Below are 19,240 nucleotides of genomic sequence, written 5' to 3'. Positions count from 1 at the left end.
AAAAAAATTAAATCTTGGTAAAAATCTTCATTCTCTGAGATATTGTGTGAGGAAAGAGAGAATCTGTTTCCAAAATTAACAAATTCTATTCCTTCCCTGCAATATTAACCAATATCTTGCAATCTTGATTAAATCAGAAATGAATCTCTGCATAGCATCTTCAATATCTTGTGAGGTGGAAAGGAGAGAGAATAATCTTTAGGATTTTGTAGGAGAGAGGATGTGGTACAAATGAGTGGGTCCCACCTTTGGACAAGTTAGTTCAAGCTTGGACCGGTTCTTGATTCACTTTAAGCACTTTCTCTTGTAGACTTGGAAACTAAAAAAAAACAAGAGAAACAAAAATAGTACTATCTAAAGTGGGGCAAAATGTACACTTATATCGCTAAGATTTCACACATTATTGTGCTCATTAGGCGCCGTGACAACTATGCACTTGTTGGCAAATTTGTAGTTTTTAATTTGTACATGCTGGATATCCATTCGGGGCAAGACCCATTAGATCATTCCTCTATAGCAGATTAGCAGCTGTATCTCCATGGGAGTTTACTTACATGATGTCATGTGGAAATTTCTTCTGTTTTGGTTAAAAAATTTCATGGGAAAAGTTATCTAGGATGGTCCATATATCCACCATGTGGCAGATAAAATGGAGTCCAAATTTTGTAGACAAATGGACTCCAAGGTCCCCTACCTACGAGTCCAGTTTCCAAAACAGAGTTCATCAAGTGGCAATGCAATGCTTTGGATATCTAAGGACTACAAAAGTGTGCATGGCATTTCGTGGATGTTTGAAAATACTAGGATAGATGGACATACATGGGTGGATGTTTGATTGAATTTGAGTTTGAAACTTGACGTGTGGAATCTTTAAGTTGTTCAATTCATCCAGTGGTCAGTTGGCCAAAACCAACTGTCCATGTGGCTAAAAAATGGTGAACTGTCCTGATGAATTATTTCCGCCTCCCCCTTTTTAGAAATAATTATCGGGATACATGATATGCGTTCATTTCAATGCGGGTTCTGATTTCCACCTTTTGTTTCTTCTCCTAGTTTATATGCTCCAGGAACAGGAGGCACATGCTGCTGAGGTACTTCATTTTTTTTTTTCCTGCCCCTTTCTGTTAGAATTATAAAGAATTATTTTGTAATTTGTTCTTTTTCTTTCTATTGGTAATATTGCTCTTGTTATTTTTCTTTGTTCCCTTTCTTTTAATTCAGATGGAACACACTTTTATTGCAATTAAACCTGATGGAGTGCAGCGGGGACTGGTATGGTACACATTATTTTATTGTACGGGCCTTATCTGCTTATCATTGACCCATTGTTCTAAACTTGATGTGGCTCATGATGTGGTGTAGATCCTGCATAACCTCTGGGACAATATCTATGATATGAAAGGATCAAATTCGTATTGGATATACAAACATGAAATATCTAGACCTGTTAAAGATTCAGATATCCAAAATTTTTTAATCTGCTTAATATATATATATATATATATATGTATATCATGAAAACCTATCTCTTAGCCGCTTCCAAAAAAGATTTTAGCAGCTAGGATCTGTCAAGGCTCAAAAGTACCAAAAAAATTGTGTTTGTGTTGGAAATTCTCTTAAAAGTGCCTACCTCTTATCCCTTTTAATTTTGGGTGTTTGTAGCTTATTAATGACAAAAATCCACCTAAGTCACATTCTATTGGTATCCCTATGCGTATTTTGGTGATTTATTAGCTTTAACACCTAAAATGCTGTAACAGGAGCAATGAGAAATATTATTCTGTCTTGATGTATATGCCAGGTATACAAAGTCATTTTTTTGTTTTTGTTTTGTTTGGGCTACAGATATTTATGGGGGTCCGTTATATTTATCTCGCTCACAATGTGTCATGGTTAGTTACTGATATATATATATATATATATATAGGAAGTAATTTCTGTCTAGGAACACGGCCTATGCCAGCTCTTCTTGTGTCTATCTCTCTCCTCCAAAAAACAAGAGTTTCATGTGTGTTTTCATAGGGGAGGGGAGAGAGAGACACATGGGAGCGCTGGCGTAGACCACGATCCCAGACAGATTTCTTTATATATATATATATGTATATATGTATGTATGTATGGGAAAAAGAACCATAACCTGTCCTGTTCCCTACGCCCTTTCACAGGTTTCTGTGAAATGACCCCTTACCCTCCTGTGTGCTCTTTGGTGGATACCCATGTCCACTCCACCATTGGCCCAGGCGCTGGCGTAGTAGCCACATGACTGGTTACCATTTTCTTGCCATATATATATATATATATGGACTGACACCTTTAGGTGTATCTAGAACATGTAACCTTCTTTTGATTGTCCATTGTCTTATTCTCAAAAGTTGTTTAAGTTAAGGGTAAAACAAGGTTTTCAAAATAATTTGAAAGTATACTTACCATTATGTCATCATTCTCAAGAGTTGTCATTGTTTTACACATGTTTCGAGTGCGCATGAAATAATCGGATTTTAACTTCATTGAAAAAAAAAGTGTGCTATACCAAGGGGACAAAAAATAAGGTTACAAATTATTTGACACCTTAAAGGTTGTCAATATGAAAATTCCATATATATATAATATAGGGAAAGGGTTTGTTGCTAGGCTGCGTGGTCAATGAGACCGTCACAGACATCCAAGGGTGTAGGGGGTTTGCTGCCGAGCAGCGTTTGCTTTTCCTATATATGTGGACAATATTGTGGAACCATATTTGGTATGGGAAAAATGTTGTAATGTTACTTTTGTGTGCCCTCTTAGTATAACACGTAAAATCCTATCATTTTAAATAGTGTACTTGAAACACGTGTGAGACAATGACAGCTCTTGAGAATGACATAATGGTAAGTCACTTTTAAATTATTTTAAAAACCTTTTTTTAACCTTGATTTAAAGAACTTTTGGGAATAAGACAAGGGGCAATCAAAAGAAGGTTACAATTTCTCAGTTCACCATTTTGGTTAAAGCAAGATGCATCCATTTAATTACATGTGCCCTGTTATTTTCTTATCATAGTTCTTTCGAACATTTTATGTATGCCTTGTTCTTGTTTACCTAGGCAAATAATTACGAACCGATTTTGGAAATTCCCAATCAGCAAGATGTTGTAGACGTAACAGTCGGAACTCGGAAGAGATATGGGGGTACTATAAAGTGGTTGTATACAATATGCTTTTTGTGTTGGAGAATGGGGATCCATACCTCATTGTATTTATTTAGGAGATCTGGGGGTTACTCAACTATAAAGTGGTTGGATAAAATATACTTTCTGTGTTGGGGAATGGGGATCGAGACCTCATTGTATTTGTTTAGGAGAAATGTTTTCTGTCTGGGAGCATGGCCCCTGCGCCAGCACCCCGGCCAATGAGGGCACACTCAGGCATTGACCAGGAGGGGCACAGTGGTCATTTCACACCCCATGTGTCTGGGCGTAGGGTCGTGCTTCTGGATAGAAAATGTGTCCCCATTTATTTATTTATTTTTTGCAGAAAATTCATTGAGAATGTTTGGATACATTTTTTCTCTTTTTTTGACAGAGTCACTTTCTTTTGTTTTTCTCCAGATTGCCGAAATTATATCACGCTTTGAGCTTAAAGGGTATAAGCTTGTGGCTATTAAGTTAGTGATCCCTTCCAAGGACTTTGCGCAGAAGCATTACCATGACCTTAGGAAAGACCTTTCTTTAATGGTCTGTGTGACTTCCTCAGCTCTGGTCCTGTCCTTGCCATGGTCAGAAGATAGAAACTCTCTTCTCCTTGTTCTACATTAGTTTGCGAGCAAAGCAAAACTCCATCTTCTAATCTCTTGCAGGTTTGGGAAGGAGAGGGTGTCATAAAATATGGTCGTAAACTTATTGGAGCTACAGATCCACAAAAATCTAAGCCAGGGACCATCAGAGGTGATCTTGCAGTTGTTGTTGGAAGGTATTTCGCTGAACTAGAATAATTTGATTTCCTTAACTAACTTTTCACATGTTAAACCGTAAATATTTCAAATGTCTTCTCTTTTTACTGCCATTTAAATACATTGTAATTGTATAGGAATATTGTCAGATTTATCATTGCTCTCAAATATTGCAAATTACATTCTGGACTTCCTTCCTGATCTATACCTGCATTACAACCTATCAAGCTTCATTATGGAAATTGTATCAAAGTTTTCTCATTTCCTTTTCTGCCAAATCCTTCTTTCATCTTCTGCAACCATTGTCAATCTGCTTCATAGCAAATATGTTAGAATGCTAGATAAAACATGCTTTATGGGTATAGCATGTGGCTTTCATTGCCCATAATGCTTCGGATTCTGTCCGGCTGCTGTTGGAGAGATTTTCTCTAACATATGTATGAACAGAAGAATCTAATTTTTTTACTTTGCAGAAATATCATCCATGGGAGTGATGGACTTGAAACTGCCAAGGATGAAATCAATTTTTGGTTCAAGCCAGAGGAGTTGGTTTGTTACACTAGCAATGCAGAGAAGTGGGTCTATGGAGTCAACTGATCATTGATAACCTTGGTCTTGTTTCTTCCCCCCTCCCCTGCTGTTACTACTGACTTCTTGGTGGAATATAGTATTTCACCCTCTGGCAGCTGTTCCTTAGGATCAGATGGGTTAGAGAGTGCAATTTGTTCTTGAGTATCAGAATAAAAATGGTTTTGTAGAGGTGAGTGACTCTGCGGCTCTCCTTTTCTGAGAAATCTGAAACTGGAAATTTGGCAATAATTCAGTATAATTATTTATTCAATTTGAGAATTGAATAGATGGAGAATTCTTTGGATAGACTTGATGTCAAATTAGTGTTTCTTTTTCAACCATATGTGCTTATTATTTATGGGGCATTTCCCTTTATTTTCAAATGGAGTTTAGTATTTCAACCACTTCCCAATGCTTTATTCTGGCATGATGATCTCAAATTTGTATGAGACTAACCATTATTTGATGCTGATGTGGAGAAGAGATGTTTATATATTTTTGGGGGCACAAACAATTAGCAGAGGTTCAGGCAATAGGAACCAGAATTCCTGCCCGGAAAAATGTTGTAGCACCTTAGTTATTGATCTGCGTGGGACAGTTACCAGGTCTCACACTCAGATTCAGTCATAATTTTGGATTCCCACCTTAGTTATTCCCATATATATATATATATATATATATAGGCGAGCTACGGCTATCCAGCGGGCCCATAAAGGAGTCGAACTCAAAACCACACGCTTCTTGAGGCAAAGGTCCCTTGCCAACTCTGGTGGACTTGAATTTCAATGTTATATTTAGCTACTTCGTCTATTTTATTTGGGTTGAAACTTGGCATTTGAGCTGGGTTCTTGGGTTTGCATGGTTCACCTGAGGTGGTGGATTTTTCACTACGGCTTTAGGTAGTTGGATCGGATCGGCTGTATTAATCTTGGCTGTGGCTGATATCGGTACCTAAGTACCTGACCAATACTGTATCGATGGTACCGGAACAGGCAAGGGCAGGATGGTTCAAGAAAATCCCTATATCAGTATTTTGAGAGGCAAAATGGTTCTATCCGATTTATCCATATTGGTATTGATACTGGTGGTGACCAATACAAATGCTGATACCATGCAGTAAAACCCTGCATTTGACATGCCATGTGGGACAAATAGGTGGGTAGTTCATAGATCTTATGGTGGCTGTGCAGAAAACCGCTCCTGTATTTTCAAGTTTCTTTGAACAAAAATCTCTGGTACTTCATGTTTATGCCATATTTCATAATCTGAAATGCTCATCTTATTAAGATCTTCCATTTTTGGATTAGGATGTCCACTGTTTTCTCAAAAGGAGCGTGTCAACATATCCACAAACTGTACATTTGGGTTCAGATCTAAATCTCTCGTTCTGGGTTTGGCTTTGAAAGAAAGGTTTGAAAATGTTGTGCCATGAAATTTATTCTCACATCGATTGCGACTTGACCATGGAATAACCATATAAGTGGTGATCACCTTCGCGTGTGGAGATGTGTTCCGCTGTGGACTGTAGCAATCAAGTAGGGTCGAGTTTGGGTCCAGTCCATTCGAACACTTCGGAACTGAAATCTCTAATCCACAATGTGTGGTCGTGTGATACACGAGCCTCTTGATACCTATCAGTCACTGAAGAGGACTAGTGAGACCAGGGATTGTGGGGCATGGGACTTGCTAGAGGGGTTGTTATCTATTTGTTGTGGGACCTATCCTGGTCTGAGTAATTGGAATAGGATTGGAATGATTTGAGGAATTTGAATAGGGGCGGAATCGAGTGGATCTAATTTCCGATTTCAGCTGATTCTCGATTTAAAAAACCAACTAATAATTGAGTTATTCCTAGGGTTCAAGCTGTAAATCTGGTCGACTCTTAGTTATTCACAACCATGCAGAAGCACAAGTGGAGATTGAGATCTTTCTGGATGGATGTGAGAACCGACATCTTCTTCGATGGAGTTTCTCTATATTTGGAGGTAGATGAGTTATCATGTCAGACTATAGTTATTTAAATCGGATTTGGGAATTATTTGAATGGAGAATTATTCAGAATAATTTATTCCGTTAATTCAATGATTTAATCAAAATATCGGTAAAAAAGGGGAGGGGGGGGAAGTAAAGTTCTGGTTCAGATTCAAATTCAGGAATCATTAGTTTACCCAAAAAAAAAAGGATCAAATTTTATTTTTAATATTTGTAGTACTTGTTTCATATTATCTATCAATTGTTTATATATACATATAACATACAAATGATATAAAAATTAAAATTTTAAAGAAAAATAATATATATTTAGCTTTTTTCTTTCTAAACTTATTTCTTATTACTCAAATAATTGAATTAAAGAGAAAGACTGGGGAGGGGGGGGGACTGAGGATAAACTCAATTAGACCTATGTCACTCACCATGCATGGTTCACCTTAAAGACTAGAGAGAGAGAGAGAGAGAGAGAATAATGGCTAGAAGATTTAGTCAAACCAAAATGGCGACTTACAAAAAAAAATTCTTTAAAGTTGTGATTTTTTTTTTTCCGAATTTTTCATTTGATTCTGATTCTAATTGAATTATTTGTAAATTTTGATTTGATCACAAATAGTTCGATAAATTAAATAATAGGGATTCGAGTATAACTTACCCGTAAAAACTAGTATCTAACGAAGGTGCTCACAATTTCATTATTGATTTTTCTTAGTCTAAAACTCTGGACTTAAATCTTTTATGCTGGGATCGTTTAGAATGTTGGCAATATGAACTAGGCACTGGTTGTTGTGGGAACGTTCCTTCACCACTGCCGAGTTGCTTGTTTCAGTTGCATACGTAAGTAGAATACAAAGGGCTTGAAATTAGGGCTGTCTACACTCAAAACACAACACTTGAGAGCGTAAATTGACGACCAGGAGAATTCTTAGAAACTTGAAAGAAAGAAGTCTAGAAAGAGTTGATGGGTGGTGGACAGCATCTCATCCCCATTCCTCACGTCTTGGAATGACACAATTGGTGACCCCACTAAGGCAACAATTAACAGATTTACGTAGACTTTGTTTAGCAGCTGGCCTCCGTAGAAGCTGGGATGTAGGGCCATTAGTGGGGCCCAAGTTCCTCTCGCCATCCATTCACTGAGCATTGACTGCAAAAGTCCAAGAACACCATGGCAGAAGCTTGCACGCCATTTCCATTTTGGATGAAGGGTGTCAATCAAGGATTTAGGATTTCGTTACCGCGTCGGTATCAATATTGGTGTTTGTCGATGTCGATATCGATATCGATCCAACATCGGCTGTATCGGTTTAGATAGATCAATATTACTCTTATTTTTCATAAAAATTATTATTTTTTTACTATTTTACCTCTCTGATATCCATCTTGGATAGGCCAGGTATCTGGATCGGTCTTAGCTGATACCAATACAATATGGTCAATATGGCCAATCCAATACCGATACCTAAAACTGGGGGTGTCAACCGGTCGGGCTGGGCCAGTCTCGATCAAGCCTAATCGGGCTTGATCACTTGAAAGCCTTGCACTGTGAACGTCCGTTTAAATAAATGGGCCTAGCTTTGGAGGACATGTTACGGTTTATAATTGGGGTCGGTCGGTGTCGGGCTTTAATCGGGCTTTAACCTGGCTACGGACCTATTTAAGTCCAAACAGGCTCTAAAAGGGCTTTAAATGTGTCTACCCTAAAATTCTATTCTTGAGTGGGTTAAGATTATGGTTTTTGTTAAAAAAGAAGAGATTATCACCATTACAACATACAAAATAAAGCTTAATTAAATCAAATCCTACTATAAAGCAAAAGGTAAGAAAGCTTAATTAGTTTCTTACTAGTAGTAGTAATATAGGAATTTTATGTAGCATTAAAGGGGTCGGGCTACAATGAGTTGATTCAAGTCGGGCATATAAACATGTCGGTTTGGTCGGGCACCGACGGGTTAGCTACCTACACCGTGAATGACCGTTTAATAAACATGTTGCCCGACACGTTTATTAAACGGGCTGATTTAGGTCGCTCTATAAACATGTCGGGCTCGGTCGGGCCTACCGATGTGGGCTTAGAATTGACACCCCTACCTAAAACCATAGTGTCAATACGTATCAGGATAAGTCTCAGCTGATACCGATACAATGTAACCGATACGGCCGATCCAATACCAATACCTAAAACCATGGTGTCATTCCGTTTGGTTTATTTATTTATTTTTTTTGGAAAGGTTTCCTAAAAGGTAGTGTGGGCTCCATATCAATTGTGAACCAATAAGAGCACTAGTGGAAGCATCATCAGGGGTGGGATTTTTGCCTTTTGTGAGGAGTGGAGAAGTTATTTCGCCCCCACTGTGTCAAATGAGTGGGGCCAATGGAAGGTTGTGTGTGAGTATCTTCAGCGCATGGTGTTGGGGGCAATGTGATTTTTAGTGCCTGCCTATGTCAAGGCTTAGGCAAATTAAATCAAACTCACAAGGTTCTATTTTTCTACTATTTTTTTGGGGGGGGAGGGGTGGGGTGTTGTTGATTTGTTATGTCTTTCCGTGACTAGACCATGTGTCTAGACACAGAGGGTGTGAAATGACCACCACCCCCTTCCGATCAATGCATACACATGCCCTCTCATTGGCCAAGGTCCTGACGCAAGAGCCGCACTCCAATAAATGGAGTGTGGATTGAGCATTCTAGATCAGATGGGATCGGGATCAACCCCTGGCCGATTTGGCAGATCCAATTCCGATTCTTGTAACCTTAGCCTAAACATTGTCGATTCACTTCAACCACAACACAGTAAGGACTAAGGATACAATATATTATTATTATTATTATTATTATTATTATTATTTATCGATTGGTGTTATATAGAGATAATATAACTTGATACCGCCCCACTTAAAGGTTTGGTGGTTGAAGATAACACTGGAAGGAAAATTATAAGTTCTCAATGCTTATAGTGGCCACCACTCCTGGTCTAATCCTATAAATGTAATCTTGTTTTAATTGCTTATCCTCTTCTAATGAAGATAAATTAGGAACAAAATGCCAATATCGGACGTGATTAAAGCGATGATCTCATTCATTTAAAATTAAATCCATTATCAAATTAATATGAGGAATTTTTTATGCTCTCTCATGTCAAATGCTTTATTTATTATCTTTTAAAAATAATTAAAAAAAAATTCTCATATAAATATTAAGATTTTGCAATTGAACTTGTGTTCTTAGGCATTGATTGTAGCACTGACTATTGCCCACATTTTAAATGTATTGTGCCTTGAAAATAAATAATTATATATATAAATTATTAAAAAAAAAATCAAAATGGGTCTTTTTTGCATTTTTAGGTAAAGAATTTTAATGGGTCTTGATTAAGTAAATATGGCTGACCTATGAAACCATTTCATATTTGGTGCTTTGACCTATAAGAACATGGAATTCAATGTTGAGGTCAGGAAATGTGTTGGGTCCCATTGATATTTGAGACATACCCAACTCTTCCCACATAAGATGGATATAATAAAATCTTTCTATGACAAGTCAATCAATAAGAGCAGGATAGAGGGCAACACACACAATTCATACGTAAGGGTCTCCAGGTCATGAGAGAGAGTGTGATTCAGAAGATGACAATTAGCATGTCATGTGGCTAAGATCCCTTCTTTATAGTTGCTTATGTTCCTCATGTTCATTTAGTTTGGAGTTTGCCAATCTACACTTCTCTATCATCAATATTTTTTGAAGGGATAAGGGATTCGCTGATCTCTATCATAGGAGATTAGGTGTAGAAAAATGAAAACTTAAAACTATGCAAAAAAGAATGAAAATTATAAATAAGTAATCACATAATGCATACAAAGGAGGATTTATATGGTTCGATAAAAGTGCGTATCAAAGGAGAATAATTGAATAAGGTTACAGTTGCTTGTCTTCACACTTTTCTCAAATTGATTATAGAAAAATAACCCTTATTACAAATTTATAGCGAAACCCTCGATAGGAAATTTATCAAAATATATCTGTATAGTCCTAGAAAAAATTTCTTATGATTGCCGTTCTGAAACCCCAACTATTGACTCACTAATCATTGAGGCCAGTAGTAGCCCTTCAGAATCAGCCCACTTATGCAAACGATGGAGTACAAGACATTGTACCCCCAGCATTAGGGATATGGAAGGAATATTATAAATTTAGGGAAAGGTAGAAATCCAACTCCTATTGATACTTCTTTTTGCACTTCCATTGATTCTCATGTTGGCACAGGACCCAATTTGTCTTTCAGAGAACCCTCTTCCAAAATATAATATCACGATCATAGTGATTTTAGCTTTATTCATAGTTCAATGGATTTTTTATTTTTTATTTTTATTTTTATTATTATTATTTTTGAATATCATGTGGCGGACTTGATGAGCAAAAGATGGGTCCATGTAATGGAGGATTCATTGGTCCGACTTTAATATGAAACAAGCACTAGAAGGGGTTTAAGAATATGTATAAAGTATAATAGATATACAAGAATATTGTTTAAAAGGAATGTAATTCAATGGCATTTTTTGTAATTTTATATGTTTACTTTATTCTCAATTTAATGCATTTCCATTTTCACTACCTGTGTTGGGTCAAAACCTAGACAATAGGAGGAGTGTGAAGTCCTCTATCATAGAATCCACTCATGCTCTTTATTTATTCATTCATTTATTTATTATTTAAGTAAAAATAAAAAAATACATCTTTCATTTTCCCTTAATTACCTTCTAAACAATGGATATCTTATGATACACTATTGAGAGGACGTTTACAAATTGTCACCTTGCATCACTTATCTGGCATGTGGCAATTCCATTGGTTTCCAAATTTTATTGATAGGTTGAGTCCAAGGTCCTTCCCCCACTTGTCAATTTTCAGTTCAAATTCAAGTTAGCCAGGTGGAGAAAATAAACCATTACGAAGGAAGGTAAATGATTGAATTGGAGACTGAAATTTGACACATGAAAAGTCTAGAGTAGACCTTGAGACCTTTATGTATGTATCTAACAATCAAAATTACCAACATCATCCTAGAAGTAGGAATATTTGGTATCAAATGTGATTTTGGAAGAACACCCAAGTGGGTGATCCATTGTTTATTTTTTGGGTGAATAAAAAAATATATCAATCCCCAAAAGAAGGTAAAAAGAACAAAATAAGATAAAAGTGCTATCAAGAGACACTAGGTCCCAGAAAAACAAAGAGAAAAATAGCATCAATAAAAACATAAACCCAATGATCGTTCGAAAATCAAAATTGGATAGTCCCAATGAGCAAGAATGAGCTCACTGCAATCTTCTGAGGACAAGATTTTCAATCGACTAAACAAATTAAATAAGGGGCAAATCTAATACGGTGATTTTTTCTCCGCCGCCAAGTAGGGACTTGAGTGTCTTCCAACGAAGTTTTCCTCTTTTTGCTTTATATTTGACGGTTTTTCTAGATTGTTAACATGATCACCTCCTTAGTATGCTTCAATTATGGTTCTTACATTTGAGAGAAACTTTATAAAAAGACTAGGTACCAGTCTGAAATATAAAGGAACGATTTTATCTCATCTGACTCTAAACTGATTCCACACCGAGTGGGATTGCTATTCATAAACTAAAAAAACTCCTTGAAGAAGTGATAGATGAATTATCAGCCTTAGGATTCAATGTACACTGAGGAACGTTAGGAGCATAATTTTTCTTCTTCATTTTCTTATTATTCTTACTATTTTTCTCCTTCAATTTCCTTTTAAAATATATTCTACGACTAGCTTTCTTATTAGAGTTAGAATTTAGAACGGAGATAATGTAAGAGCCAGAAAATTTGCAACCAAATACTCCCCATAAGAAGAGTCCATAATTCGATTATTCAATGGGTGATCCACAGTTTCTCACTCTAAATAATGAAAATAGATCTTAAGAATAACATAGTAATTTTTTTTTTAAAAGCACTTTTTTACAGTGAATAATTACCAAAATTGTACAATTTTTTTTAAAAAAATTAATGATTAGGAAACAACAAAAATAAAATAGACAAAATAATAAGGGTTTCATAACCTCAAAGAAATGACCTATAGAGTCCCTCAATGTCCAATATGAGAACTTACTTTAGGAATTCCTCCCTCCAAGTGGTGAAACTATCCATTCACTCTTTTTAAGAGCTTCTTTCTTCATTAGGTGTGCTGTAAAAATTAGCAAGTTTGGGAAATGGATCCCTATTACTTTTTGGGATAACACAACAAAGCAATTTTGAGAAATAAATTTCCATTTTCCTCTGGTGTAATGCAACAAATAGTGAAGATGACTTGCTTATGATTGCACATGCCATGCTCTTGTATTTGAAAAAGGGCATTCATTACCTATATTTTGTAGTGTTTGGATAGTATTGGATATCATTTATTTATTTATTAAATTAGGGTTATTGGTAGAGACACATTTCTACTTAGTAGGTTTTTTTTTTAACTTTTTTTTTTAAATATATTTTTTAGTGCGAACTGTTATTGTTGGAAGGGTCTGCTATTTTTTCAAGCATTCTAAGACATCTATTCTATCACGTGGATATACTATGTATTTATTCTAGGAGTTGGATAGAAAGGACATGATCTAGATTAGGTATTTTAGAATATGGTTCAATAAAATTCTATTTCTTTTATTAACATGCATCCCGTGTATATCCATGTACTTGCAATTGTACTAATAATCTAGGCAAAACTGTTTGCTCTCCCAATTCTGAACAAGAACAAATAATTTAGATTTAAAAGAATCCCAAAAATGGAGAGCTTATATTTGCCTAGTGATTTTTTTTAAAATGTCTTGAAATCCTAATATTAAATCTATCCATTGCCTACACTATTGCTATGTTTATTTTGTTTTGATTTGCAGTTGATGGTTTTTCATAGGTAAAAGTTTTCCTTAACCCATGGAGGATGGTTCATCCACTACACTAGGGTTCACAAGCCCCTAAAGGGCTTTAGTACCTTAAAAAAATACCCTCCCGATAACCCCGCCATGCATATCTCAAGGCCCGTGGTGAATAGATTCTGATTCACTATGTGCACTGAAAAACTCAATCCTTCTTCATATGGCTCCTGTTATTTTTAGGTAAAATAAAATTTCAAAGTAAAATTTCATTTATTTTGATTTCGCTTAACAATTTTCCTTTTACATGAAAAATTTACCCAAAAAAAAAACAATTTGAAGGACGAAAGACAGGTCCGTGTAGTTTCATTCCAAAGTTGTAAAAAACGGAACTATTTTACAATTTTTGTTCCTGATAAAACACTCGCCCTCTTTCACCTCTCCCATCACCTTTGCGCACACAGAGCTGGAGAAGAAGAAGCACAATCGACCTTGAATCCTCGACACAGTAGGTACGATCACTTTCTTCTTCTTCTTTGTTATTCACCTTCATTCTTCTTCTTCTTCTTTGCTCTTCTCTATTTCGCACAAACCCTAACATTTTTTAGATTTTTTACAAAACTAGAAGGTTCTTATATCGTTTTTCTCGAGGGAGAACTCTGCTGCTCATCTCCGCTCGTCGATCACGTATTCTCAGATCTCTGCAAATTTTCAACCTAGATCTCTGCTCGTTTTCGCTCAAACAGGTACGCATTCTCTGGTTCTCAATCTCTGAACTATTATTTTTTCAAGTCTTGTTTATGGGCATGCATATAATCTGTCTCTGTTTGTCTCTTTCGCCCATTCCCATTCTGTCTAAAACCATTGGACTTGACCAAGATATCAGTACTTGATCTGGTCCGGGTGCCATCCTCCTCTTTGACGGAATCTATACTCTCTTTTGCCTGTGAATGCCTCTTCCTCTTCTTTCCATTCTTTGCCACTGACGGAATCTATCTCATCCTTTAGTGGTTTTTGTGGCCTTCCACTGCTCTTGTATATAGGAAGTGATTCCTCCCCACCACTACCAGGATCCTCATGACTAGTAACAACAGTCAACTTCTTCCCCTTACCTCTGCCTCTACCCATAATATCCCCTAATGCTCCAAAATAAAAGCTCAAACAAATAAAGATGATTTCTGCAACAACAAAAATGGTTCCCAAGGTCTCAGTTGAAAAGAGTCATATATTAAACGAATTTTAACAACACCATGCAGACCACACAACATATAAGACATCCTTCCTGAACACAAGATTCACCATTTACAATACAGCTAGTGGGGGATGTAGGACCATATCCATATCCTGCAGTAGAAATTAGGAGAGAAAAGAAGAAAAGAGCAGGGAAGAAGCAATCAGTTCGAAGTTGAAAATAGAAACTGTTGATGGGATGATCTGCAATCTTCTATTTGAATACTATTTCTTTACTATGTTCCATCTGATTGCATATGACTTGAGCTTACCATTTAAATTGAGTCATCACATTGTGTTCCATTTGACTAGCATTAAAAATAAAAATGAGAACCTAAAATATAATATAATCTCACCTATCATATGATCATATAACTTATTTAATTGTTTTATCTTGCTTCTTATTGATTCATATAACTTCTTTGTTAGAGAACTATGAGTGTTCTTACTCTTAGTTGAATGATTTTATTTTATTTTTTCTTGATAGGTAGATCCATTTATTGCAAAGAGAGAGAAAAGAAAACTACATATTAAGAGAAGAGGTCAATCACTCTCAAGGCCAATACCCAAGAATCAAAGAAGCCTCCAAGAATATAGCTAAGAAACAAAAAAGAGTGGGGGTGGGGGAGGGAATAAAACAACCTCACACCCTCACCAACACATATAGAGAGAACAGCCCAAAAGAAAAACCACATGCTCCACGAGGCATTGTTAATTATGTACTTTATTTGTCCTTTTGAAACATTTTTTTTTTTGTATGTAATACTTTATTGTCCCAAAGGATTGTAATTTCCAATAGTATTTTAATATTATTTCTGTAATTATTGACTAAAAAAAAAAAAAATTCTGAAACAAGCATTATCAAATGGCAGAACTGTCATTTTTCTGTTCTAAAACTGTCCTAAAAACAGATTCACCAAACAACCTTAAATCGTTTAAAAACGGTGTTTCTGGAGTAGAAACGATACCAAATGGGCTCCTAGTATTTTGTGGATGTAGACTAAGACCTAGAAGTGGCACGAGTCACAACCACGGGATTGTACTATAACCAATGAGATTTTTCAAATATTTAATAATCAATGAAAGTATATCACACATTAAATTTGAGACATGCTCTCATGAAAAAAAAAAAATCACTCACCATGTATATTTGGATTTTTTTTCTTGTATTTTTAATGATTAGTTTTTAAGAAAAATTAAAAATAATCAAATCTTTTTAAACAAGAGGGTTTCTTGAAAGGAAATGTGGTCCTACTTCACACGGGGGCTAATGGAAATGTGCAAAAGTATCAGTACGGAGGAGATTTCCCACCTTTCATGAGGGGTGGAAAATCATTTCACCTCCTAAGTGTCTGAGTGCAGGGGTGAGTCCGGTGACACTGACTTTCAAGCTTCTTTTTCCATTTTTTTTTAAGTATTACTTTTAACACTTTAGTGATGTTGAATTACACTACAAAAATATCATTATTCGAGTCCCTTCCCCAATTTTTTTTTTTTAAATATCATTATTAAAATAAAATCCCTTTTTTGATTGTGCCTAGATTTCATCCCACATCGTGTCACATAATGAGCCGCAAGGTCCACACTGACTTTTTTCTCCACAAAATGTGGATCTGTAACCATGGTTTCAAATATTGCTACCTAATAGGGTGTATGTATTGGCCGCTTTATATCAGTATTCACCGTGCCTAGTATCGATACCTACCCGATCTAGTAGTAAGGGTAAGCTTGTTTGAAAGACGGCTTTTTTTATTGACATTGAGGGAAAAACTATTTGATATGATCGATACGTCCGATATAGATTCTAATACCTATATTTATATCCATGACCCCTATTAAACCCCTACTAAACGAATCCATCTCCTAGTTTCTCATTGGTGTGATTTCTCACTCCAATGTTGTGCGAAAGCTTTTCTCTCACTAAAATTATAAGACAAAAGATTTTATACAAGATTACATATATTATTCATCCGATAATTGTGTGCGTGATTATACGTCATGCACTTATTAAAAGAAGTCATAACATCTAAAGTAAGGGTACTAATTGGCTCGGTTTCGGTTTAAATGGTGTAGATCGATTCGATTTACATTTATTTGACTAAAACTATAACCGCACCATTTACTAAACGGTTCCACTTTCTGAAACTGTAGCCGTTTAGTAAACGGTTTCGGTTTTCACAGTTTCTAAATGGTGTCGGTTTCATGGTTTTAAACGGTTTCGATTTATTCCATATGGTTTGTAAAACGGTTCACAATCAGTTTGTCCAACCATCTCTAAACTGAAGATCATAAGCTTATCCAAAAATAATTGACAACCACAAATAAGAGATTCTATATTGATGATGATATGTCTTAATTTGATAATCTAGTGTTATTTCTTTGCATATATGGCAATTCTCAAACATATAGAACTAATATCATACAACATCCAAATTCAGCATTCTACAGCATAAAATATTAAAATGACAAGTAGTTCAGCTAAAACACCCCATTTGTGATAACATAATAACATAGTAACATATATGGATTACAAGTTCATGAGCTAAAGCCTAAACTTGAACTGAATTGCAATAAATCATACCAAAGCAGGATGGACTCTTAATTTAATTTTATACGGATTACTGCCCTTACTTTATTTAATTGTTATATGGATTAATTGGATCGGTTTAAATGGCTTAAACGGTTCGATTTAAATGGTTTCAATTCGGTTTGAAATCAATGGGTTTTGTAGTTAAAACTGACCCAATCCATTTAGCTAATCGGCCTGAAACTTGAAACCATAACCGTGTCATTTAATAAACGGTTTTACAATTTCGATGTAAACGAATCGATTCGATTTCGATAAACAATTTAGGTTACAAATTCACATCCTTAATCTAAAGTCTCTGATCAAGACTTTGTTTTCTACTGTTTTTTGTTGGCTCTGTAGAAGGACCACAAAGCAAGGATAGCCTTTGCTATCTCTCCTTGTCTACGTTGCATGGCAGATATGGTCGCTAGCGTATCCTTCATTCCGGTTCTTATCAACTCCAAAGGGAAAAAGATTGTGACCACGTTTTGTACGGTTCACAAACCTGTTTCTTGAAGAATCCGATCGGGTAAAAAAAGACCCGACTAAAATATGGCTTAAACCATGGATGCAGTCATGCATGCCTGAAAGCTCTCTACCAAACACCATACTATTAGGTAAGTGATTGGTCCAACCGCCTTCGATGTGGCTTAGGTTCACCCATATGGTCATCAGGACAGTCCAACCGACCATAGATAGACCATATTCTCTTTCAATGAAAAATCAGACCAACCAGGTTGAATTGGTCGGACCGGATCAAGATAGAAATATGCCTGTTTCATGTTCAACTCATTGGATCCACATAAATCAAAATGGCCGGTATGCCTTTTGTTTTCCACATCTTATTAGATTCACCCATATGGTCATCAGGGCGGTCCAACCGCCTCTAGATACGGCTTGGATCACCCAATCATTTGGCGATTTTTATACCTATAAAGTCATAACACGCATGGGTTTGTTTCTTAAAGATGGCAAGATCGAGTTAAATCAAGCCAAATCGAACCAAACCAACCACACTCCTTATTGGCTGTATTGGTATAGAAACAGAAACATATCCCATTCATGTTCAACAATCAAGACCTTATTAGATTCGCAAATTAAAATGGCCAACTGTGCCTCTTGTTTTCTACATTTGTACAGTTCTATAGTTTCAGTTCTACAAGAAACTATAGAAGAAAAATCAGAAATGGAAAAATATTAAAATTTGATTATACGTGGACAGTCTGATTGAGATTGGATTAGAATCTACCACCACTTATTCCAAATCGACTTCATTGGAGGTCTGTGTCAGATAAGACCATGCTCCACATAATAGATTTTTTTTTTTTTTTTTTTTTTTTTTTTTTTTTTTTTTTTAACATAGAAAAATGTTGGGTGTGCTGTCAATATATCATAAGCTAATATCAATTGTGTCTGTCTCTCTCTTCCCTTTTTTTAAAATGACTCACATATCTTTCCTGTATGTACCTCATTTAAGGATGTGAATTTGAAATCAAAACTGAATTGAACCATTTACATGGAAACTGCAAAATCATTTAACAAATGGTTCGATTCTAGTTTTAAGTTTAAGACGGATTAGTTAAATGGGTCGGGTCGGTGTTAACCGTTTAACTCATTGGTTTCAAACCGAATTGATACTGTGAAAATCGAATCGTTTAAACTGTCAAAACCAATCCGATTAATCCATATAATAATTAAATACTTGGTTGTTTTAACAAAACATATTGGTTTAATTTAGAGAATAATTAAAGACCATATAGGCTGTCCAACAGTCTATTCGATAATTTACTCATATTATGTGGTTATATAGTTAAATCCTTGCTTGTTCAATGTCTCATTTAATTTGATACAAGATTGAAGCGTTTATCAATAAAAATAATTTTAGTAAGCGTGTGAATAAACTTGTAAATCGATTACCAACCGTTTAGAAATCGTATGAAATATACCGTGATCAAAACCGTTTAAAACTATAGAACCGAAATCATAACCATTTAGTAAATGGCACGATTTTGGTTTCACCCAAATAAATGTGAATCAAACTAAACCAAACCATACCACATAGACCGAAACCGAGCCG

General features: G+C 35.7%; 1 protein-coding gene across 1 annotated transcript; it reads left to right on the top strand.

The window, feature by feature from the left end:
* Positions 1-320: 320 nt before the first annotated feature.
* On the top strand, positions 321-4,803 carry LOC122060886 (nucleoside diphosphate kinase 3-like). The gene is given in 6 exon segments (XM_042623994.1): positions 321-1,091; positions 1,222-1,272; positions 3,587-3,689; positions 3,692-3,753; positions 3,835-3,947; positions 4,401-4,803. Coding segments are annotated over 6 exon segments (549 nt in total). The 5' UTR covers positions 321-995; the 3' UTR covers positions 4,525-4,803.
* The last annotated feature ends 14,437 nt before the right edge of the window (positions 4,804-19,240 follow it).

Source organism: Macadamia integrifolia, chromosome 14 (genome assembly GCF_013358625.1).
Source record: "Macadamia integrifolia cultivar HAES 741 chromosome 14, SCU_Mint_v3, whole genome shotgun sequence".
Lineage (NCBI taxonomy): Eukaryota > Viridiplantae > Streptophyta > Magnoliopsida > Proteales > Proteaceae > Macadamia > Macadamia integrifolia.
This window is presented reverse-complemented; position numbering and strand designations above follow the sequence as displayed.